The sequence below is a fragment of the Lacerta agilis genome, chromosome 13 (assembly GCF_009819535.1).
Source record: "Lacerta agilis isolate rLacAgi1 chromosome 13, rLacAgi1.pri, whole genome shotgun sequence".
Taxonomy (NCBI): Eukaryota; Metazoa; Chordata; class Lepidosauria; order Squamata; family Lacertidae; genus Lacerta; species Lacerta agilis.
Genome location: NC_046324.1, coordinates 34,619,284 through 34,643,887, shown reverse-complemented (window position 1 = coordinate 34,643,887; position 24,604 = coordinate 34,619,284). Strand labels below are relative to the sequence as shown.

At 42.5% G+C, this 24,604-nt stretch overlaps 1 protein-coding gene across 1 annotated transcript in view; it reads right to left on the bottom strand.

Moving 5' to 3' along the window:
* CLUAP1 (clusterin associated protein 1) overlaps positions 1 to 24,083 on the bottom strand; it is a 59,701-nt gene extending 35,618 nt beyond the window's left edge. The window contains 5 exon segments of the mRNA XM_033167029.1: positions 11,831 to 11,926; positions 15,401 to 15,580; positions 21,468 to 21,552; positions 22,650 to 22,761; positions 23,894 to 24,083. Of these exon segments, the coding sequence (XP_033022920.1) occupies positions 11,831 to 11,926; positions 15,401 to 15,580; positions 21,468 to 21,552; positions 22,650 to 22,761; positions 23,894 to 23,915 (495 nt within the window). The 5' untranslated portion in view covers positions 23,916 to 24,083.
* Positions 24,084 to 24,604: the final 521 nt, after the last annotated feature.

Sequence of the window (24,604 nt, the reverse complement as noted above, 5' to 3'; positions counted from 1 at the left end):
TACAAGCTTGCTTGGAAAAGTGATTAGACAAATCATGGAGGAGAGAAGGTCTATTTTGGCTAGATACAATGTCTCATGTGTCTCATCATCTGGAGGGAGGGATATAGCCACGCAAGTCACCTTGAATACCAACAGATAAGAGGCAACAGCAAGGAAGGAATGTTGCCTTCATTCCCTGCTTGAGAGTTCCTAGAGGCTTTTAATTAGTCACTGTGGAAAGAGGATGTTAGACTAGATGAACCTTTATTCTGGTCCAGCAGGGCTTTCCTTATATATTCTTTAATATGGCTACAATCTGATTAAATAATTGAATCAATGAATCATATGAATTCTAGCTAACTAATCCTTCAACTAAATTTGGATAGGTGTAAAAGCAAGACTACTGAAGCCGAATGTGTACTTTTTATTTTCAGAGGATGCCACATTGGCTTGAGCAAGCAGCATCTTAGAAGAGAAGCCGGTGGTGATACAGTGGTTGGAGTGTCAGATGAGGACATAGAAGACCAACTATGAAGCTCACTAGGGACCTCAGGCCAGTCACAGTCTCTCATCCCCTTCTGTGTATAAGAAAGGGGAACGACTGCATTCTGCAGCTTTTATAAGTATTTGTATTTTAAAAATTATATATATTCAAAAATGCTTCCAGTTAAATCAGGCGCATCTTTAAGCTATTAAAGTTGCAGCCTCTAGCTGCTAGATCTTGAATATACCCAAGTCTAGACCTTGTGTCCTGAGGAGCAGCTCTCCTCCAACTCCGGCAAGTCTAAACTTCAAAGCCAACTTTTCTTTGCTATTAGTCAAAGCAATGAACACAGGCCATTACTCATCGCAAGCGGTCAAACCTGGTTGCACATATGGCATCCAAAAGCCTCAGTGCCTCATTCAATTTCAGCAAGTGATTTGGCCAAGGAAGAAATGTAGACTGCAATGACAGGAAATGCCCGACTCCCCCCCAACCCCTGCCGCTCGGAGTCTGCTCTAATGTACTCAATCATTTCACGTAAAATACCCAAGGATTCTTAGAAAGCACTACAAGCACACAAGAAGGAAATGAGCTGAATGCAGGGAGAGAAATCTATTTTGTGGCCAGAAGGAAGAAGCAGATACCAGCTCTGCATTTACAAACAACAGGACTTTTCCTACACCAGGTTGTCTTGCAAAACTCCTTGAACACAAACAAAAGTATTTATAAGTGCAGTTCATATTACACTGCGAAGAGGTGGCAAGTTTCAGACAAACTGGCATTTCAAGCAGCCACAGAAACTATTATTAAATAATGCATATTGCACTTTTAATACACAACATGGAGTGCGATTTTAAAACTTTTTTCCAGATGCACAAAACAACAGATAGCCACTGTAGTAGGGTGGCTTAAGCTCAGGGATAAGATCACATGCTTTGCATACAAAAGGTCCCAGGTTCAATCCTTATCATTTCCAGATAGGGCATGGGAGGAATCAATTGTAGAGTTGGAAGGGACCACAGGGGTCACCTAGTCCAACCTCCTGCAATGCAGGAATCTTTTGCCAAATGTGGGGTTCGAATCCACAACTCTGAGATTAAGAGTCTCATGCTCTACCAACTGATCTATTCCATCTGCTGTCTGAAACTCTGGAGACCCACTGACAGTCTGTTTGGGTAGTACTGAGCTAGATGTGCCAATATGTCTGACAATATAATTTCCTATGTTCCTTGAATGACTCTCAAGGAACCATAATGTTTTTTTGGATATGTCCATAGCTCAGTGGCAGAACACAGGCTTTCCATGCAAAAAGTCCCAGGTTCCATTATCTGGTACCTCTGCATAAGGCTGGAAAAGACTCCTGCCTGAAACCTTGGAGAACCACGGCCAGTCAATGTGGACAATACCGCACAAAGTGAAAGAGTTATTTGGTTTGGGATAAGGCAGCTTCCTGCGTATGTGTTGTGTTCATCAGAATTTTTGTGTGAATTTATTTCCCCCTAATATACATGTTTTTCAAAAGCAATTTCCCCTAATATAGTGCACTTTTGTATGTTATATTCACAAATATATACACAGACACATGCACACTTTACTCTGAATATATGTGTTTTTGTATACATTACTTGGCTGGAGAACTGCATTGCAATATTTGGAGAAGTGCAAAGAATGACTACATTTCGGTTCTTGTATTGTTTTGGGAAGTGTACATTTAAATACGTTCACCTTTAGATGAAAACTGAATTGAATTTAACCTCATTCTTAGTTGCAAGGCACCTTGGAGGCGACTGGAAAGTGACATCGTAAAGAAAACTGTTTTCCCTTGGCAAGTGTTCATAGTTTCACAGAGAAAAATAAAATGGCATGTGAATGGACACATTTAGCAAGAGATAGAATGCTTCATTGCTACAGCCAGGACATGCTATTCCAGTATAACTAGCCTGAGATTACAGTCTCTGCATTTTGACTGGACTAAGCAGCCAACAAGTGGACAGAATGCCCTTTTAAAATATGGAGTGTTCTATATCCCTTGAGCATTACCAAGGGAGCACAGGACAAGGAGAACATCTTTCTCAGCATGAAATGCACACAGGCAGGCAGATCAAGGGGGGAAATAATAGTGATCAAGCCTTGACGGAACCCTCTGTGGAGATTACAGAAACGACAGTACAATGAAGCTACCCTAGAATATGATCGTAAATCAAAACTTGATGAGTTTAAGACATAAGTGAATAACATTTAAGAAAATGTGTTTAAAACTCAGCCTCCTTTCATGCGGCAGTTGTGGATACTAGTAGTACCATTACTAATTACTGGAAGGAACAACTGAAGTAAAGACATCATGGCGACATCAGTCTGCTAGAGAAAAGGCCAGGCTAAAGGAAAGCTACTAATCACATTCAGTTTTCTCTGCTAAACAGTTTGAGGTTATGTAATACTAAAGCTGCAGTCTCAAAACACACTTACTAGGAAGTAAACTCTAATGAACAAAGTGAGAATTAAGCTAAGTTGGATGGCCATTTGCCAGGGATGCTTGAGTGGAGATTCCTTCCTTTCGGGGGTTGGACTACAGGGCCCTTGGGACCCCTTCCAACTCTACAATTCTATTATTCATCTTTCAAATTGTGCTGTCAGAATCTAAGGCTACAATGCTATATATACAAACTTAAAAGTAAGTGGCACCGAACTGGATAGGATTTACTTTTGAGTAAACCTGCAAAGGAACGGGCTGTAAAGCTATTGTCCTATGGACAAACCTACCTGGGAATAAGCTCTGCTGAATGCAAGTTTACCTCTGCAAAATGTGTATTGGATTTGTCTTACAGTACACCATAGCTTTCTTTTTGTAGTTTAACATCATAAAGAAGAAAGTTGGTGTGGAAGTATAAGAACATATGGCCTGACTTGCAACATCAGACACAGGGGAGAATGACAATTGGAGAACAGCTATGAGATGGGAACAATTATGAATATTATAATTAAAAGATATATCTTATGAATATTAAATTGATTAACAGAAAGGAAGCACTCGCAAAAATTGTTGCTTACTGTTTACTAGGACCATGGTGTTGTGAAACAACTGCTAATTAGAAATCAGGGGAGCAAAGTGTAAAATTAATGTTGATGAGCAAAGGAGGAAAAACATTTTAAAACAATTAACATGTACACAATCTCACAGAGATGCTATTAGCAGGTGTTATTAATACTGCCAGCATTGAATCACACTGCAAGCAAAGGAAGGATACAACAGCGAAGAAGTCCCCCCAAAGTTGAAGGGAAAAGATTCAAAAATTAAGCCAATTTATCTCTTTTTACATCTTGACCGAGGAGAACAGTGGAGGGAACATAGCTTTAGGTCCTGTGATTAGAAACGGCAGTCTCAAGCAAGCTTTCTCCTTGCTTTTCACCCTGTGTCAGTGGTGGTTTCTGCATAGGAGCAAGCAGCTATTATCTACTATATAAATAATGATTAATTTATGAAATTCTCTCAGTTCAGAAACTAGCAGGTACCGAAGAAGAAGAAGAAGAAGAAGAAGAAGAAGAAGAAGAATGGGGGAAGGAGGAGGAGGAGGAGAAAGAAAAAGGAGCACTTTTAAGAGTATAGTAAGCCTGCAACATAAAGCACATAAGTTGCAGGGTTGCTGTATTTACAAGGATGTGATGAAGCATTACCTGCCTAGAGATTAGGAAGATGAGGTCCTGGTCTTAAAAGGAGTATGATGTTTTAGTATGGTTGGGGCAGTTTGTCTAAAGTGTGCAAACTGAAATCATTCTACCCTTGTATAATTTGTGTACATCAGGGGTCGGCAAACTATGGCTCCTGGGCCGGATCAGGCGCAACTGGGTCCTAAATCCGGCCCATGCCACGAAGCTGGAACCTGCCGCAAAGCCAAGACTCCTGGTGATGGTGACGGAAGAGGCGGATCACCAGCGGCTCTGCCACTCAAACGCCGCACCTGGTTTACCTCAGCGGTGTTTGATTGGCAGAGATGTCCCCGTGCCGCGCTGAGGTAAACCAGGTGCGGCGTTTGACTGGTAGAGCCACCGCCACTCGGCTTCTTCAACCCATCGCCGCTCGGACTCTTCCTCCTATCGCTGGCAGAACTGCTGCTGCTCAGCCTCTTCCTCCTGTTGCCGGCAGAGCTGTCATCGCTTGGCCTCTTCCTCCTGTTGCCGTCGCTGCCCTGGTGCTCCTGTGGGCCAGAGAGTGGAGCAGACAAGCTCGCTCTGCCTACCCATGAGAAGCAGCAGCAGCAGCAGTGGTGCTGCTGCTGCGGCAGCCCCTGGGAAGGTAAGTGCAGCGGCTGGGACCGAGGGCTGGGGAGGACTACTTGCCCCCCTCGCCTCTTCTTCCAGCTCCCCCCACCTGGTGCCGCTTCTCTGGCCCGCCACAAGGTCTGAGGGACAGTGGACCGGCCCGCTGCTAAAAAAATTTGCCGATCCTTGGTGTACATGTTATCCCTGACATTGCCTGTCATTTACGCGCTTAATAAACACATACACTTAACATGTCTAATTTCACACCACTGTTCAGAATGCATGTTATTAGCTTTCCAACTGCAAACCATGTTTTCCCACTCCACATTTTTTGTCCACTGCATACTAAAAAACAAAAACAAAACACCCCTAACCCTTGTCTTCAAAGCAGAAAGGAAGAGGGTTTTCCATCATCTTCCCCTCCTTGGAGGGACTATAACTTTTCTCCCCCCCCCCTTTTCATTTTTGCCGTCCATAAAACTAATGTGAAAACCACCTCTTTCAAAAGTAAAAACATCATGATTAAAAAAAAAGACCTGAGAGAAACATGCCATGAACTCCTTCCACCCCCCGACACACTGCAAAAGCAAAGGCGACATCTTGCATAAAGCAATAACGCCGAAGTAGTTCATTGTTGTCCTCCTTAACTAATTTGGGGTTTTTCTGATTTGGAAAACAGAACCAAGAGCTTCTTGCAGATTTAGTTTTGGACAAAGATAAAGAAACAGCAGCAACGAGCAGCTCAGTTTGGGAGCATCTGTGCTGTTGCAGAAAGAATGGACATACAGCAAGAGAATGAATAACTACAGACGTCCTTTGTAAGTGAAGCACAGGGGTTGTTTCACATCTTTTCTTTTCTATAACCAAAAAAAGGTGGGGAGAAAGCTCAAATCGAGAGTACAATGGGATGTTGCATAAGACATCCAGTTTCTCTGCTCCTTGATAAAATTGCTAGAGATGCAGATATATTTGCTTTCAACAGCGGTCATCTTCCATTTTATGGTCACTCAGTGATGAGTGGGGATGAGGAAGAAATTCATTTCAGTTTGCATTTAAAGGCAAAATCTAATTTGCACTTTCCAAAACAATATGAGAACCAAAACACAGTTTTCCTTCAAAAATTGCACTTAACTATATATTGCAGTGCAGCTTTCCAACGAAATAAAATGCATATACTGGGTGTGTCTGTGTATGTGCTATAAAATGCATATGTTAGAGAAAATAACATACCAAAATGTGTGTGCTTATCCCATATAACAGAAATGCAACTTGGAGCCTCTTCATGGAAGTGAGGTATTCTCAGGCATGGGGATAAACCAAATTTTGGCCAAATTTTCCTTGCTTGGTGTCAGGCCATCTTGGTGCAACTCTTCCTGGCTCCCCTCTTGACAGCTGTCTATAGCTCCATCCTAACACTGTACGGGTGGCGCTGTGGTCTAAACCACAGAGCCTAGGGCTTGCCAATCGAAACATTGGTGGTTCGAATCCCCACGACGGGGTGAGCTCCCGTTGCTCGGTCCCAGCTCCTGCCCACCTAGCAGTTTGAAAGCACGTCAAAGTGCAAGTAGATAAATAGGCAGGAAGGTAAATGGTGTTTCCGTGCACTGCTCTGGTTCACCAGAAGCAGCTTAGTCATGCTGGCCACATGACCCGGAAGCTGTCTGTGGACAAACGCCAGCTCCCTCGGCCTATAGAGTGAGATGAGTGTCGCAACCCCAGAGCTGTCCGCGACTGGACCTAACGGTCAGGGGTACCTTTACCTTTAACACTGTACAACATCCAAGATGGGACCACATCCCCACTTTACATGTATGTACCTAAGATCTTGTAAGAACACCAATGAATGCAATGTGTGAAGTGGTCAGTGCGCTTGTGAGATTGTTTCAGGAACAAAAGGAGCTTTCCCAATACATTTTCTGATATATTGTAAATTTTAGTCTCATTAATTAAGATGTTCCAAAAAGATGTAGTCAAGCATGCTTTTCATGTTTTTTTAAAAAGGTCATTCCACTACAGAAGATGTTTTGGGAATTTTCTTTTTATGCCTGCTGAGCGTAAGATCTTACCATGTCTAAGCAAGGCCATTTCTTGACAGGCTCCTCCTTACCCATCTATTACTTGACAGATGGGAGAGTGCCAAGAAGAGCTGTGGAAGACAACCAGCTGAGCTGGAGACATTTAGACACACACTTCCAAAGTAGGGAGGGGGAGCTATAGGGCACTGGCCCCCAAAGGACCCGAGTCTTTATTCAACACTTCAATTAGTTCAGAACAAATCCTACAAATGTACAGGTCTGACCACCTCACTTGAAAAAGGATATCACAGAGATGGAAGCAGTTCAAAACAGGGCAACAAAAATGATCAAGGGGTTGGCACAACTTCCCTATGAGGAAATGTTACAACATTTGGAGCTCTTTAGTTTAGAACAAAAGATGAGTAAGGGACATGATAGAGGCGTATAAGATTATGCATACTGTAGAAAAAGTGGGTGGAAAGTTTTTCTACTTCTTTCATAACACTAGATGGAAACCATCCAGTGAAGCTGAATGTTGGAAAATTCAGGACAGGCAAAAGTGCACTGTTAAAACTATGGAATTTGCTCCCCCAAAATTTAGAGATAGCTAGCAACTTGGATGGCTTTAAAAAGGATTAAATACAGTGGTACCTTGGGTTACAGATGCTTCAGGTTACAGACGCTTTAGGTTACAGACTCTGCTAACCTATAAATAGTACCTCGGGTTAAGAACTTTGCTTCAGGATGAGAACAGAAATTGCGTGGCGGTGGCATGGCGGCAGTGGGAGGCCCCATTAGCTAAAGTGGTATCTCAGGTTAAGAACAGTTTCAGGTTAAGAATGGACCTCCAGAACGAATTAAGTTCTTAACCCGAGGTACCACTGTAATGATGACTACCAATGGCTATGTACTTTGTTCTCTGCTGGAGGCAGCATACCTTTGAATGCCAGTTTCTGGGAATCACAGGTGGGAAAAGAACTGTTGCACTTTGGTCATGCCTGCTGGCTTCCCATAGGTATTTGGTTGGCCATTGTAAGAACAGGATGATGGACTAGATGGAACTTTGGCCTGAGCAAGCAAGTCTCTTCTTAGGAAAGTACTGGATTTTTTAAATTTTGTGCAAATCAACAGTGTTAATGAAATCTCAGCACTTTTAACATGGGGGGAAATGTAGCAATGTACATATTCTAAATGACCTGGATCCTTTCCCTCGATCCATCCTCTGACAGATCCAATGCATACCATAGGAACTGCAATGCACTGACAGCAGCCACAAATGAAGGTAAGCACTGGAGCTTGTCTCCCGCCTGCTAGGTTGGGTATTATAAGATGCTCTTCCCGTGGTCTATAATTGGCCTCTTTCCACCACTTCAAACAGTAAGAAGTGTTTTTTCTATATAACAGCTATTTTGCCTCCTAACTGAAAGGGCCTTGTGATGATGGGAAAAGAAATTTCATTTCAGCTCTCAACTAATATAGCAAGCCTAAAGTATGCAATCTATAATCCTTAAGAAGAAAAAGAACACCTTCAACTGTACAACAGAAAAATAAAGGAAAAGAGACAGCCAGATTTCAAATTCAAAGAAGCATCTCATAATGACAAACCCAAGCGCCTTTTGTTATAGTCAGGTCAGAGAGCTACCAGGTTGAGTTTTTAAGACAGAGCAATACTTATGCCTATCTTTCTTTAGCAAAAGTATGCAAATATGTTATATGAGAACTTTCAATATATGTTCCCCACCCTTGCCTGCCAAAATTCCTATCAGTAATAAGGAGTTAATGGTACAGACCTACCTTACAGGGTCGGTTCTAAGAATTACTGAGGCAACATATGAAACACACTTTGACAGCTCAAAAAAGGGTAATCTATGTGATGTTGCTGGCCATGGGTAGACAAACTAAGGCCTGGGGGCCGGATCCGGCCCAATCACCTTCTAAATCCGGCCTGCGGACAGTCCAGGAATCAGTGTGTTTTTACATGAGTAGAATGTGTGCTTTTATTTAAAATGCATCTCTGGGTTGTGGGGCATAGGAATTCATTCATATTTTTCCACCCAAAATATAGTCCGGCCCACCACAAGGTCTGAGGGACAGTAGACTGGCCCCCTGCTGAAAAAGTTTGATGACCCCTGTTGTTGGCAAAAGGTTTGTATCTGAATGGGGAAATCTGGGTAGAATCAAATCCCTATTCTACCATGAATTTTTTTGGGTGACCTCAGGCCTGACATACACTCATCTGCTTCACTGGGCTACCATGCTGATAAAATAGGAAAATGCCACACAAACAGTCCTTTGAGGAAGGGAAGGAAGCAACTGGGATAAAGTATTTACTACCAGCAATTTCTAATTATTGGTTACAGGGTTTCCTGGTCATCAGTTTTAAAAACAGCACATATATACAAAACCATCCATAGACAAAACACAAAATTCTCCACCTCAATCTTTATTGTTGTATACTGATCTGGAATCTGTTTTGATGAAATATTTCAAATATATAAATGTAATTTATTGCCCATAAAACCTAGCTATTAAGATTTAGCAAACATATAAAAGTTGACCCCCAACATTTTCTTACACTATGGTGTGAGTGGCATATAAACAAAGCACGGTCAAACTACATGTCACCTTGAGTTCCCTTGAGGAGGAAGGGCAGGATTAAAATAAATTGAAGACAAAATTCTGGGGAGGGAGGGTGCACTGCAGAAGCCCTTGATATTTATATTAAGGGAGGATTTGTAAATATTAAGTTCACTCATAATTAATGGCTTGAATTTTGCCAGTATAATTACCATAAAGTTCAGCTTCCCAGCAGCAAAAATGGATATCAACACACTGTTGCAATAACAGACTAATGCTAATGTATTTCAGAACATGCCATGGGCCCAGATCCCAGAGAGAGCAGAGAGAGTTCAGCTTAACTATCCAGCCTTGGGGTGGAATTGCATTTCGCAGTTTTAATTAATTGCTCAGAACAAAAAAACCAAACACATATCATTAGGAACAATGCAGGAAAGCGCAACTTGTTACTTTCTTGAAGGTTTTTTCACACAACTGGTCTTTTGCAAAGGCTTTGTACCTTATACTAACAATGTCATGCCGACTCTAATGAGCAGAGTCATTTCTCCCAAGACAGGATATTGAAAGTTCAATCTGACAACTATTTTTGGCTTAACATTATGTTTGCATTATATATGCATTTGAGCACTGCCTTTTAGGGACTGCTCAATACAGCACTGACCAAGCCTGCTAAATCTCTAAAAAACAGGGATGGGGAACCCCCAACCTGTAGGCCAAATTTGGACCACCAGGCCTCCCCATGTGACCCACAAGGATGTTTTCACCAAACTATGCCCACCTGCCTCACACTTCATACATGACTTCAGGTGCAGGGCAAGTAAAGACGCAGCTGGATCCCACGGATGGAAAGTAGGATTGAACCATGCAACAGCTGTTCAATCCTGCTTAGTTTGGGTGTATGAGCAGTGACCTCACTGGTGTACCTGAAACCCGCAGCAAGCAAGATGGAACTGCTTGCGCATCATTATAATGTCAGTTGATTGTCAGGTGGGTGGAGATAATGATCTGCCCTGCTTGGCTGAAAACCTTCCCCCCTCTTGCCTGAAAGATCAAAATTATTTGACCAGAATGCTGCAAAATGGAAGTCTTTACAAGGCTGGATAGGGAAACAAGCAGCACGTTTCCGAGCACAATTCAAAGTGTTGGTGCTGACCTTTAAAGCCCTAAATGACCGCGGCCCAGTATACCTGAAGGAGCATCTCCACCCCCATCGTTCAGCCTGGACACTGAGGTCCAGCTCCAAGGGCCTTCTAGTGGTTCCCTCACTGCGAGAAGTGAAGCTACAGGGAACCAGGCAGAGGGCCTTCTTGGTAGTGGCGCCCATCCTGTGGAACGTCCTCCCATCAAATGGCAAGGAAATAAACAACTATCTGACTTTTAGAAGACATCTGAAGGCAGCCCTGTCTAGAGAAGTTTTTAATGTTTGATGTTTTGTCGCTTTTTTATATATTCTGCTGGGAGCTGCCCAGACTGGCTGGGGAAACCCAGCCAGATGGGCGGGGTATAAATAATAAATTATTATTACTATTGTTATTATAGCTGGCACCTGTCACAAAGACACCAGCCTATTGCCTTCTAAACTATCTCAAGTGTTAAAAATAATTAAATTGCTGCAATCCCAAAGCTCTACACATAGAGACTTGCACATCCCAGGGCTGCCTTGTGCCTTGCCATATGTCGAAGAATATTCTGTGTGCACAACGAGGAAACTGCTACTCACAGAGAACACCCTGACACCAAAAACAGGAGAGTATTCCCTATGTGTGCAGTTGCTGGCTAAGCTGACCTAAGGTTCCAGTGGGTCTAGCCAGGAAGACAAGTCTCCAGATGCCAAAGACTAAATTGCTCCGCCTGCTCCATCTCTAAGAGTTGCATCAAATTAACTTTTACTCAGAGCTGACCCACTTAAATTAACAGAATAAAAAAAATTCCTTCCAGTAGCACCTTAGAGACCAACTAAATTTGTTATTGGTATGAGCTTTCGTGTGCATGCGCGCTTTTTCACCAATAACAAACTTAGTTGGTCTCTAAGGTGCTACTGGAAGGATTTTTTTATTTTGTTTCGACTACGGCAGACCAACACGGCTACCTACCTGTAACTGAAATTACACAGAACCTTAAGCTTAGAGCACCTCCTTCAATGGCACCTGTCTTTATGTGTGGATCAGACAGGTCTAGGGAAAGAAGAGACAACTGGCCAAAGGAAAAGAGCGAAGGATGAAAAGGACTGGAAGAAGCAATTCCTGAGATGAAGTGGAAAGCAGGAAGGAGAATAGGAAGAAATCTGAGAGGGGATAGAAAACTGAGTGAGAAAACAACCAGAGGAGAACTGTTATCATGACCAGGAACTGACAACTAAAGGAGAGCTGAAATTCACAACTGGCTGATTTGAAATAACCCAATTTTGGGTTTCAGGTTCCTAGAAATGTTACAGCACAAAGATGGATGACTTCAAGTATGATAGCTGAAGAATTCTATTGTTTTTTCCAGAGCCTGAAAGTTCTTTTTAACAACTCACCCTCAGCTCTACTTCTTTGCCCAGTAAATCAAAGAGAGATGCTCCTTTGGAAGTGATTTCTGAAGCAAGCTGCCTGGCCGTCTTCAAATCGCTGATCTAGATAAACATCAGAAAAAGAAGAGCTTTACCTTCATGAAAATTCCAGGGGTGGGGGTGGGGAGATAAGGATATTTCTAGTGAAGCCACCATATCTGGTCAGTTCTGCAACTGGAAGGGCATGTCTCAAAACATATAAAAAGAAGAGATCATATCTACACCAATTATAGTAGAAACAAATCCTGCTTTAAAGGGACAAGCTGCATATCATGTTATTTACAGTAGACCTGAGGGTATAGGGTGGTATACAATTATTATTATTATTATTATTATTATTATTATTAATTATTTTGTCTACTTTTATTCTGAAAAAAGAGCAGCCATGTGAGACCCCAATCCAGATTGGAGATCTGACTGTTCTGCATCAACAATCCTCCAATTTTCTCTCTGCTGTTTGCTGTGAACAAAATCTCTGTGAACAAGTAGCAACCGGGTGTGTGTGTGTGTGATGTTCAGCTACAAAATGATAGGGAACTGAAATCTGCATCGGGAGCATATTTTGGATTAGGACCTCCCATGGATACCTTTCCTTTAAAAAAGAAGCAGTTAGTTTAAGCACACTTTTAAATAAGTGTAAACAATATGAAATGTGTATTCCAGCCTAAAGTTACTTTTAAACAAGTAAATGAAATCATACCCGCAAATGATTTTTTTACATTGCCAAAAAAAGAACATTTCCTGAGTGGGAGGAGGTCATCTTAAATTAATGAGCTGCAGCTTCCATTCAAGAGAGTCATTTTCTCAAGACACTTATAGTTAGTATATTTTCACACCAATCTTGGGAAAGGATGAGAGAGAATGAGTTAAGCGGACTGGCACAACCTTAAAATCTGCAGTTCTTCTGGTCTCCAATGGCAACTACCAATTATCGTACAAGGACTAGATATGCCATGTTGGGGTCTACACACAACCTACTCTAGTCTCTTTGTTGCCTTGGGGCTCCTGTTGCCTTTATTGGAGAAGAGAGCCAGCGTGAGATGGTGGAGATCCACAAGGTTTTCACATCAAAGGAAATTAACCTTCCCGCTGTGGGGGAAGAAAACACACAGGTGTCTGTCACCTTGGATGAAGATCAGCACAGCCCAGGGGCGGAGTGAGCCACTTGGTCACCCAGGGCGGCAAACCTGGGAACCCAGCGGTGTAGCGCGTGCACAGCGTCGCTGCGTCTGATGCACGCAGTGTGCGCAGTGCCCTGTGCATGCGTGCCGCGCCATAGTGCTGCCACCGGGCGGGCCCCAAACAAGCCGCGGGGCGGAGCGGGCTCGCCGCACAGCCTGCTCGCAAACCTGCTTGGCAGCCTGCTCACAGGCTGCGGGGCAAGGCCGCTCTGCCCCGTGGCCTGTCTGGTCTCGCCCGGCACCGCTGCTATGGCGTGGTATGCGTGCGCAGTGCATCGTACACACTGCACATGCGCAAAGTGTGTACGATGCACTGTGCACACATGCCGCACCATAGCGGCGCCGCCGGGCAGGAACTGGACGGGCCATGGGGTGGAGCGGCCTCGCTCCACAGCCTGCAAGCAGGCTGGCAAGCAGGTTTGTGAGCAGGCTGCGGGGCGAGCCCGCTCCGCCCCATGGCCCGTCCGGGGCCCGCCGGCAGGGCAGGGCAGGGCTGGCCCAAGTGTCACCCCCCCTCCCCTGGAACCCGGGGTGGACCGCCCCCTAGGCCCCCCCTCGCCCCGTCCCTGGCACAGCCAAAGCATCAGGATGGTGGCCCATCTCGTCCAGCATCCTGTTCACACAGTGGTCGACTAGATGCCTCTTCTGGGAAGGATGCAAGTAGGCCCTGAGCACAACAGCACCCTCCCCTCCTACAGTTTCCAGCAACTGGTATTCAAAAACATACTTCCTCTTTCAGTGGAGGTAGAACATAGTCATCCAGGCTAGTAGCTATTGACAGCCTTATCCTACATGAATCTGTCTAGTCCTCTCTTAAAGCAATAAAAACTGGTGGCTATCACTACCACTTGTGGGAACAAACTCCATAGTTCAACTATGTGCTGTGTGAAGAAGTTACTTCTTTTTATCTGTCTTGAATCTTCTGGCATCCAGCTTCATTGGATTTTTATTCATCTGAGAGAAACGACAGCTGTGGAAGAAGGCGAAGCAAGAGAAGAGACAGTGGGGGTGGGCAACCTCCCCGCTCCATCAAGGTTGGCGTGACCCATTTACAGAATCATAATTACTAATACTCTTACAAAACTTTTTTTTTCGTATGCAATGTGCAGACTCATTGACAGGCCAGGAAGAAAGGCCAGACACACTAAGGAATGGGAGGGCAGAAAAGCACAAAAACAGCTGGAAGCCAGAATGTGAACATATTCTTGGTAATAGTGATACTTTTTCTGAAAACCTGGGAGATGGAAGACTAATGGGTTGGGAATTGGGGCAATCTCACAGTAAATTTGGGCCATAACCCTCAGGTCACATCCTCCAGAGAAGCCCATGGATGATAGATGCTAAGAATGTAGGGAACAAAGCAGTCAGCTTATTATTTATATGTATACTTTGCATTTTTGCCAAATCTTTTCTGAAGAGAATGGCAGTGATGAAAGAAGCCATAGTTAACACATACAATAGTAACAAAATTAATAAAAATGAATATATAAATAAATATATATAGTACAGTAACCTCAAAAAAAAACCTAGTGGGAAAAGATTGCAACCACACTGTGAAATGTAGGTGTTTGAGATACACTTGAAAACCTAAATGGGTCTCACTGGAGAGAAAGTTCCATAACACCAGAATCACTGCTGAGTTGGTCTTGGAGCCAACACTCAAAGGATATTCATCTGTGATTCTCCTATGAGTACTGGCTCCCAGTCTCAAATATAGGAAGAAACTTAAAAAAAATTAGTGAATAGTGTGAGAAATATTGCTATTGTCTTCACTAACACATCCCAGGCCTAAAGCTTTATCTGGACTGTGCTACTTCAGACTGTAAGGGGAGCTTCAAAGGAATGGCTGCTCCTCTGTACCATTATTAAAAAATAAATAAATCATTGCATATGGAAAAATAGTATGTCAGGAAGAAGGCTAGTTTATTATATACAGGAATATAGTATATGCTGTACAAAGGAACATCCCATTATATGACCCCCCCATCAGTGGTACAGGCTAGAGACAAGCAGACCACCTCCATAAGGTCTAGCTCCAAACCACTGCTGATCAAATCAAACTTTGCATCAAATCGGGGATCAATCCCCAGAATTCCCCATGCCAACTGTTTTAATCAACTAGGGTTGAATGTGTAGCTCAACACATCTCTAGACAGTATACATTACTTCACAACAACACAGGGCTTCTACAACTAGCGTGAATTGGCTAGGTGGCCCTCTGTCTCAACTTAATCTGGTTGACAGAGAAGTTGTGAGGCTAAAATAATACTCTAGAGTTCCTGAAAAGAAGAACAGGGTGCAAATGTAATAAATATTGAAAAGAAAATGAAAGAGGAAGAAGCACAAAGTTCCTTACTTTTGAGCCAAGGTCAAATTTGAATTTGCTCGTGTCTTCTTCACCCACTGCAGTGGCTTCCATTCCTTTGGTCTTCATAGCATTGTAAAGAACAGAGGTGATCTTTAAGAGCTCCTTCACTGCATAGCCATCTGCTTGGTAGAGCTTCTTGGTGTTGAGCTTGATGTGAGCTTTTGTCGCCTATTAGAAAGCCAAAAATAAATGCCGATTTGTTTTACTGTATTTTCTATCCCACCTTTCTTCCATAATTGAACTCAAGGCAATATACATAGCGTTCCCAAGCAGTCTCCCATCCAGTCACTAACCAGATCTGGATCTGCTTTGGGCTTTCAAAAAGCTGCTTCATCATGTATTTAGGCCATGCTCTGGGATCGCCAGACTCTGAAGAGGCAGATCTCAAACACCTTCTCCGAGAACACAACTCATACATCTTAGTGAGTGTTTCCATTTTTAAAAAGACGCTTTTGCCCATGCAATAGTTGTAACACAGTAATTCAGATTGCAAAAAGACAGCTCAAGCCGTTCCCTGATGCTGTCAGGATAAAAATGACCCTTATACAGCAAACACCCTTGGCATCAAGTGGTTCCCTAATTAGCCAGAAGAGAAAACTCAGCACAGCAGGCTTTATTGATTTACTTCGCCAGGGGTGGAACTGCAGCTGATCAGATCTTTGCTTAATTGGCACTTAAGTGCTGCCTGCCCGTGCCCACCTTCCACACAGAGGTCAGTGGCTTCCCCACCCCACTGTGAATTGCTGTAATGAGATCACTTACCTTAATGAATTCTTCCCTTTCAATGATTCTTGTGGACAGGCAATTCAACATTTATCTATTAAATTACTCTGTTTTGCTTTCTCTCCCTGATATGTGCCATGAAATCGATCCAACACATCTCCATGAACACACAAACATTTACCTTCTGGAAACTAAAAGGAAGGGTGTTGAGGAGAGGAGGGAGTTCCACAGTGGGGACCAGCAGGAGAATGGAAGGTGATGGCAGGGAACTGTATGTAGTAGTTCAGAGCACGGAAAAAAAGCCAGAGGGGTGGGTGGGGTTCCTCCATGTAAATATTTACCATTTTGAAATTATATAAGTAACAAAAGAATGAAGGCATAGAAAAACAAGTATGTAATAATAAAGTAGCAGGTTTGCATTTCAATATATTTAACCCTTGCCAAAGAACTGAAAACTCTTCAATTTTGGATCACACTTCTTGGAGTAACAACCCTCTAACCAAGATGCCTGGGTGCATGTAGCAGAATCACAGTTTACAGGAATAGCATATTAATTAAAGGAAGAAAATATGGGGGAGGGATATTGGGGCTGCCATCCATGGATAATTCTCCAATTTGTTTCTGAACAAGTATGAAGTGAGATACAATCCTGAGATCTTGTCTATCTTCATCTATTTTATTTCCACAACTTTGTTGCAGTTTATACAGTGGTCACAGCTTGGGTAACTTGCATTTTGTATTGTGTACACATATATTTGCATATGCTGACATGTTTATGTTTCAACAATCACTTCTGTTTTGTTACTTGGGTTCCTGTGACTTTGTCTTTTAGCTACTCATAGTTCACTCCATGACATGAGTGGATACTCAAGGAGCTAAAATCATAGATGGGAATGGTGTGGGCCAGGGTAGTGGAAGAAAGGTTTGCCTTGAGAGGCTCTTGGCAGAAAGGTGACATATTCCCCTGCTAAGCAAGATGGAAATATTTTCACACCCCAAACATCAGTGCCTACAGACAACACAATTTGCTTCGGTCAAACCACTAGGGAGAAAAAGCAGGGAAAGTGCACAGCAGGAGGGGAGACCTGCGAGAAGGAGGTTTCAACAGCCCAGGTGAAGTTTAGCCTAGACACTGATAAAAGCTTCAGCAGGGAGGTACAACAAGGAATGGCTACCTTAGAAATGCTGAAACCGAAGAAGAGGAAAGATCAAGTGATTGCTTGATGTGAGGATTACATGAAACAACCTCAGCAAGAATAGAGAAAATGTAATTGCTAGACCAAAAATGGCAATTCTTTATAGACACTGAAAAGACCTAAGCAATTTTTGAGCAGCCCAGAAAAGGAACAAGTGGTCAGCACGCATTGGTGAGAAAAAGTATAACGGCAATTGTTTAAAAACAACAACAAGCAAAGTGTTTTTTCTTCTATTTCTTTCAGCCAGAAGATTGTGAAGAGTTGCTTCATGACAGCATTGAGTGCAAAGTTTTGAAAGAAATGGCAATTTCTATATTAGTAGCACCTAAAATGTCGGTTTCACTGGGAGGCTGATGGAAAGCATTCTGAAGGTATTGTTAAAAACTGAAGTGCTACAGATCCATTTAAAAAACGAAGAGGAAAAATCAATGATTGTTATGGAAACAGAGACCAAAGTTAGTAATGTGAAAAATAATGTACTTTCCGTATTTCTCAAAATAGCAATAAAAAAGGTCAACAGTTCTACCTAGTCTATCGCTTTATGACTGACTCAATTACACCAGCAACATTTCAAATTATACATAAACATATCAAATAGTCCAAATATTCTGCTAAATTATAAATTTTTGTACTTCCCATGCTTCAAATTTGGGGGGCTCTGATCAACATCAAATTTATGTTGCATTCCATAGTCATTTCCGATGATTCCCCTAATTCTTTCTGATATTATCCTTCATTCTTTCACAGCCTCTGAGTTGTCCCCACAAGCGAGATAAAACAAACACAAGATATGTTACTTTGTGGATTTAATGTCTATGATTCTCTTCCATAAACTGCAGTGCCTCCTCACACGTTGGTGCTTCTGTCAAATCCCAAAATCCTTGCAACTTGCAGTCGCCATCTTCATACAATTCCAATAAAATCCAAACTAAGCATCTGCTCAATAACTTTTCCAAACCGGCTGCATCAAACTTCAGCCTTTCCAGTAGAGGTTTGCCAAGTTAAGCTGGACAATATAATGAGATATTAGATATTAAAGGCTCACCTCAATCTTTAACAAATTGATGGAATTTTTCAGCCATCATCCGTGGCACCTCAAGCAGAAGTCTACACCAGCAACATTTCAAAGCAACCTTCTTCTTATTCTGGTACCCACTCTCGTTCATTTTAATTTCTACAGGATGTGCTCCACAGAACAACAGGAAAATAAAACTATCCAATATGGACAGTAGAAGCAGCGTGTAAGACTCACTTCCAAGGAAATTTATTTTCAATAGTAGTAAATCAGTGCCTTGACCTTCCTTGAGATATTGTATTGTAAGTTATTTGTCACTTTTCTTGTCTCATACACTTTAAGACAAAGGTGATTTTAAGTTGGTGTTCAAACTTGAAATGAAAAGTAATGTCACATAGAAAGCTGTCTTACATCAAATAGACCATTAATCCACTTGGCTCAATGCTGTCAACTCTTTGATGGCAACAGCTCTCTGGGGATTCAGACACAATTCCCCCCCCCCCAGCTCTACCTGGAGATGTTGGGGATCCCACCAGGAAGCTACTACATATAAAGCATGTGCCCTCAGTAGCATCACTCAGTAGCATCTATATCAGGGATGGAGAACCTGTGGTCCTCCAGAAGTACTAGGACTCCAGCTCTCATCAGCCCTAGTCAACATGGCCTATGGTCAGGCATGATAATTCTAGTCCAACAACATATGGAGTGTTACAAATTCCTCGTTCCTGGCCTACACCAAGTTTCACTGTTATCTATCAATGCTCAGAGGAGATTTCATATTATTGTGTGCTTCTCATCTTTTCTATCAAAGATCATGGAAACACTGCTGTCGGAACTAATCTTCATGAACTATACAGTCTGAAATCTGGAGCGCAGCTGAGAGGGGTGGATAGCAAAGCCCACCCGCTTCCCAGGTAAATGCCAAGGACAGGATAACATGTAACTGTATTGTTTTATTGTTTTTTAAACCAGAGTATTCATCATTTCTGGCTCTCTTTCAAAGAAAATCTGAATTTCTATTGGCATTACAAGCCTCCACTAAATTCAATTAATCTTTATTTTTTCATATTTCCTCTGTAGTGCAATCCTCTTACAATCTCTCTCATTGTCTAAGTTACCTTCCCAAGCCAATAGTCTTAAGAACATGAGAGCCCTATAGAAAGAAGCCAAAGGCTCACAAAATCCAGCATCCTGCTTCTCACAGTAGCCCGGGAGAAATGTTCAAGAAGTGCACAAACAGGACATCTAAGGCAACAGAGCTCTGCTGGTCCTGCTGCCCATCAACTGCTTCTTAATTGGAATGTTTCATTTAGCTAACGGCCAGTGACAGGCACATCCTTCTCTTAATGTTACCTCAGCCAGAGGCCATCACCCCATCTTGCTGCAGATCATTCCATTAATTTAATTATGCTAGATGTATGGATGTACTTTTTGTGATTTTGGTGACCCTACGGTAACCAATTTCATTAGATGACCCAGTTCAAGTGTAACAAAAGACAGAGAAATTTCTATCTATGCATGATATGGAGAAAGTGGATACGGTAATTTGACAGCTTTTTATCATGTTGCCCTTAGTCATCTTTTTCTAACATAAAGAGCTCCAAATGGCTCACACCTTTCCTTGCAGGAAAAATGCTCCATTAACCTGATCATTTTGCTGCCTTTTTCTGTACCTCTATATCTCTACAGTTTCCTTTTTTTGAAATGAAGTGACTGGAACTGGATTCAGTACAATACTGGGATTTTTAAATTTTCTGTCCCTTTCCTAATAATCCCCAGTATGGAATATGCCTTTTTCACTGTTGATACTCACAGAGTTGACAATATTATTGAGCCCCAAGATTTCTTTCCTGGTTAGTCATCATCAGTTCAGAGGATGGCTGAACATGTCACCCTATATGTGAAGTTATGGTGGTTTGTGCGTAACTTTACACTTAATTATACTGAATCTCATTTGCCATTTTGCTGCCTATTCACCCAGTTGGAGAAATCCTTTAGGAGCTCTTCACAGTCTACCTGAGTTATCACCATCACCATCTACTATATATTTTAGAATATGGTTCTCTGTGCATTCGGATATCTCTTGAAATATCATCACCAAGCTCAGCATGAGGGTTCCCAAGGTGGAGGTGGCAGTTTTTGTCAACATTGGGATGCCAAATACCATTGTGAATTAAGATGGCAGTCAAAAATGTTACTTTAGTGTGCCTTCACCTGGTTTTTTGCTGATTTCGAACTTGGCACAAGGGTTCATGTAGTGGGGCAGTAGTTTTATTTGGGGGGGTGCATTTATTGAAGATTTTCTTAGGTTACAAAAGTACATATATCGTCTCTGTTTTCAGATCATAAAGTCATTTTTTCAGATCGTTTATAGTCGATGTGAGACTTTAATATTGTATACAGTATAAGGTTGGGGGGGAGAGAGACAGAAGGGGTGTTGAAAGAAGGGGGTGGCAGCAGTTTTTGTTGACAATGCGCGACTGGCCACCATTCTGAATCAAGATGATGGACCAAAACATGACTATGGTGTGACTGTCTGATTTTTTGGCAGCCATTTTCGATGCTGCTGAAGAAATAGTTGCCCTGCTTTTCAACATTGTACCTAGTAACTTATTTTTTCTTCTTCCAGGACCACAGCTACATTTCCCCAATGCCAATGGTGCTGATGTGTACCACAAGTCCAACCTTATCAACCAGACATGCATTGACTGCAACCTTCACACCTGGCTGGTATGTCAAGCCAACACATCCATCACAAACCCATCTATTACAGAGCCAAAGACATAGTTCTATGTTAAGAGTGAGTCATCACATTACACCAATAGAAGGATATTTATAAAGACCAAATCATCCACTGTCAAGAAAGTCTTTAATATTTTCAGTCTCAGGATCTATATTTAGCCTCCACTTGCAACACAAGACCAATTCTCCTTAGTGTATTCCTGGGCAGTTATTTTAAACCTATATGAATCTTATTTTACATTGTTTTCAGTTGGAATTAAAGTCACAGTGGAAAGGATGTGTCAATCAATAAAATGCTAACAAGACTCGGCAAGGCAAGAAGAGACCTGCTGGTCTCTCCCCCTCACTTCATGGTGAAGTGTAAAATAAATAGACTCACCATAAACTGAGCAACTGCTTTAATGAAAAAGACCCGATCCTGCTCCGTATCAACATCTGAAGGAATATCAGTCTGAGGCTCATACCTGCAAAATGAAACAGCTCTAACAGTTTAAAAGGTATGCTGCTAGAACATATTATTTTAGCAAAATGTTTCAAACCCAGTGCTTGTGACAAAGAACTTTTAAAAAGAAAAACACACATACTGAATACATAACAATAAACACAGGCAGTCAACAAAAGGCAAGAGTAGGAGCCCCAATACATCCAGAAGCAATAAACAGATCCCAGGACGAGTGGTAACAAATGCCCTCTGAAACAAGACAGTCCTAGCTTGACCCTAGAAAACCAGCAGCAAAGGGGCAAAATTCATAAGGGGATCTGTAGAGGCAGGTTTTTGCAGTCTTGGTAGACCACTACAATAAGGTCCCACATGAAGACTGACTTTGTATTTGTGGTCAACCTCAGGTGGAAGACATTCTGAAACCTTCATTCACAAAAGCAAGCATGTAAACCCTAGCAGAAATGGTCATGTTTCTTTTGATTGACAACAATAGTTTTCTAACACAGAAGTGGTCTTCTATGTACAAGCTGCAAAAAGAAAATTCAGGAAAAGGGATTTAGATGAAATCATTATAAATTGTTGTAGTGATTTGGAGGTTTAATTTGAAATCAAGCTGGATATGTGTTTGTTAGTGTCTCTGGTAGCCTCTCTCTTACATCATAGATCTTGGCCCATATTATGGATGTATTATTATTATTTATTAAATTTGTATACAACCCCTATACCTGTAGCTCACCTATAGTGTGTCACTAGGGTGGATGTATGATCTGTATTGTTTTATTGATACTGTTGCTGCAGGTATGTCATGGCCTTTGGCTAGAACAATAAACATACATTGTGTTTGATTTGAGAAAACAGTGTGAGGCGATTTTAATCTCAATAACATGTATGACTTTGAACTGAGGAAGAGCCAAGGGTTTAGTTGCTCAAATATCAGTATGAAAGAAAGCTTCAAATATGTTCTAGAAAGCAGAACCAATGCTATTTTTTGTGTGGCTAGAAAAAAACAGCACCTAAAGTTCATCTGTAAGCCTGTTCTTTTCCAAAAATCCAAGTATTCCTCTGGTGATTATCACATTTTATCTGACATTTGCTTTCAAGTGAGGATAAAGTACCAACCTTTTCACCAGCCAAATGAGTATCTCTGAAACCAGCATGAAGTTTGGAGTGCGAAAGTTCTCCATTGAGATCAGCCGGGGATAGCCTAGAGCCCTCATCATCTCAGTAAAATCTTGAGAAACAAATATGCAATTTTTTAATGTATACAGCACCATGATCTCCTGTCCTTACATCTCGATCAATAAAAGCGCAATAAAAGCCAGCATGGTGCCTGCCCGGCCTCCCATTTATCTGTCCATTCCCAATAGCAAGGGCTGGCAGACTGGCTGGCTGGCTGGGTTCCCTCAACCCACTGGCTTGCTGACTCTGAGGCCGCCTCAGCTCCTGGCAACCACAACCCCCTGGCCATCCCCAGAGGCACAATTCACCTGCAGAACTTGAAGCCAGGGCTGCTGCAACAAACAGCTGTGCAAGTCCTTGGGAGGCAGAAATGTGAGAAGGCATCAGAGACGGGAGGGGAGGAAAGAGGGACAGAGACCAGTGTTGCCCATGGCACCTCAGAAAATCCTTCAAGGCACCCAAGGGTGCCACGGCACACTGGTTGAAAACTGGTTTAAGCAATAGGCTTCATGGCAACAGCAAATTTTGAAGGGTCTGGTAAAAGTAGGATTTAATATAGATCCTCTTGAACTACAACAAAAGCTGGGGTTTGTTAGCATCCCATGGAACTTAAGAAGACCCCATAAGAGCCACATTTCTGCAAAGTTGTGATTTTTAGCATGCTGTCTTTAGACACGAACATAAGCTTTGAATTCGGGGTGGGGTGGATTCAAGTGTAAAAATTATGCAGATTTGAGAGGATTACTGACATGGTCAACAACAGGTTCGGTGCCTGAGGCCTGATCAACTTTGGGAGCCAACGTGAGCAAGCGCGTGCTGGACTACGGTCAGGAAACCCAGATTCAAATCCCCCTTTAGCTATGAAGCTCACTAGGTGACCCTGGCTAGTCAAGAGTCTCTCAGCCTAACTAGCCTGCCTCACAGGGTTGTTGTAATGACAAAACGAGAGCGCGGGATGGGGGCATGTACGCTGCCCTGAGCTCCATAGGAAAGGCGGAATCATAACAGTGATTAATAATTAACCCCCACATTGGTGGCACGATCAGGGAACAGATCGGATGTTGGACACTGTCTGCATCTCTGTGGAGCTATATAGCGGGCAACCGTTCCTTCAGGCACATCGGGAAGATAGAGGACGGGGAGGCGGGTGGGACTCTAAACGAAATAAAGGCAACTCAACTCACTCCGGAGGTCGCGAAAGGACATGGTGGCTCCAGGAAACTTTGCGAAATATCCTCTGCTGTTTTGACTCACTCGGCTAACGCTACACTCGCCGAGGCTTCCCCGCGCAGCTTTTCGAGACCAGGCCGCGGCGCTTTGGTCGCTATGACAACAAGGCTACGGCGCGCCGCCGGGCTCAAACCACGCAGGAAGACGAAGAAACGCCTTTGAAAGAAACTGGCGATAAATCGAATGCGAGGCTCAGACGCGAGAATTCCAGACGCGTGGAATCACAGCTGCTTCTGAGGCCCTGTGACAAGAGAGGGGCGTGGCTTAGATAATCGTCGGAGACATCCATACAGAGTTTTTTATTTGCATCATGGGTGTAGGAGGGGGCAGGGAGGGGAAGCTGCCCAACCCTAAATCAATAAATATACATAGCAAACTGAGCTTCTGCCTTCACTAACAAAAGGCCTGCCCCCCTAACAAAAATCCTGGCTACGCCCATGGCGTACGTTATATTTTATCTGCATTTATTTATTTATTTATTTATTTATTATCTACCAGATTTGCAATATTTACTTCATGTGCAATATTTCTAGGTTGCCTTTCAAAAAAAAATATAAAAACTTTACCAGTCAATCCCTCTTCCTAGAGAACTCTGGGAATTGTAGCCATGTGAGGGGATCCGTAACAAACTACAATTCCCAGCATTGTTTGACAGCAGCTATGAA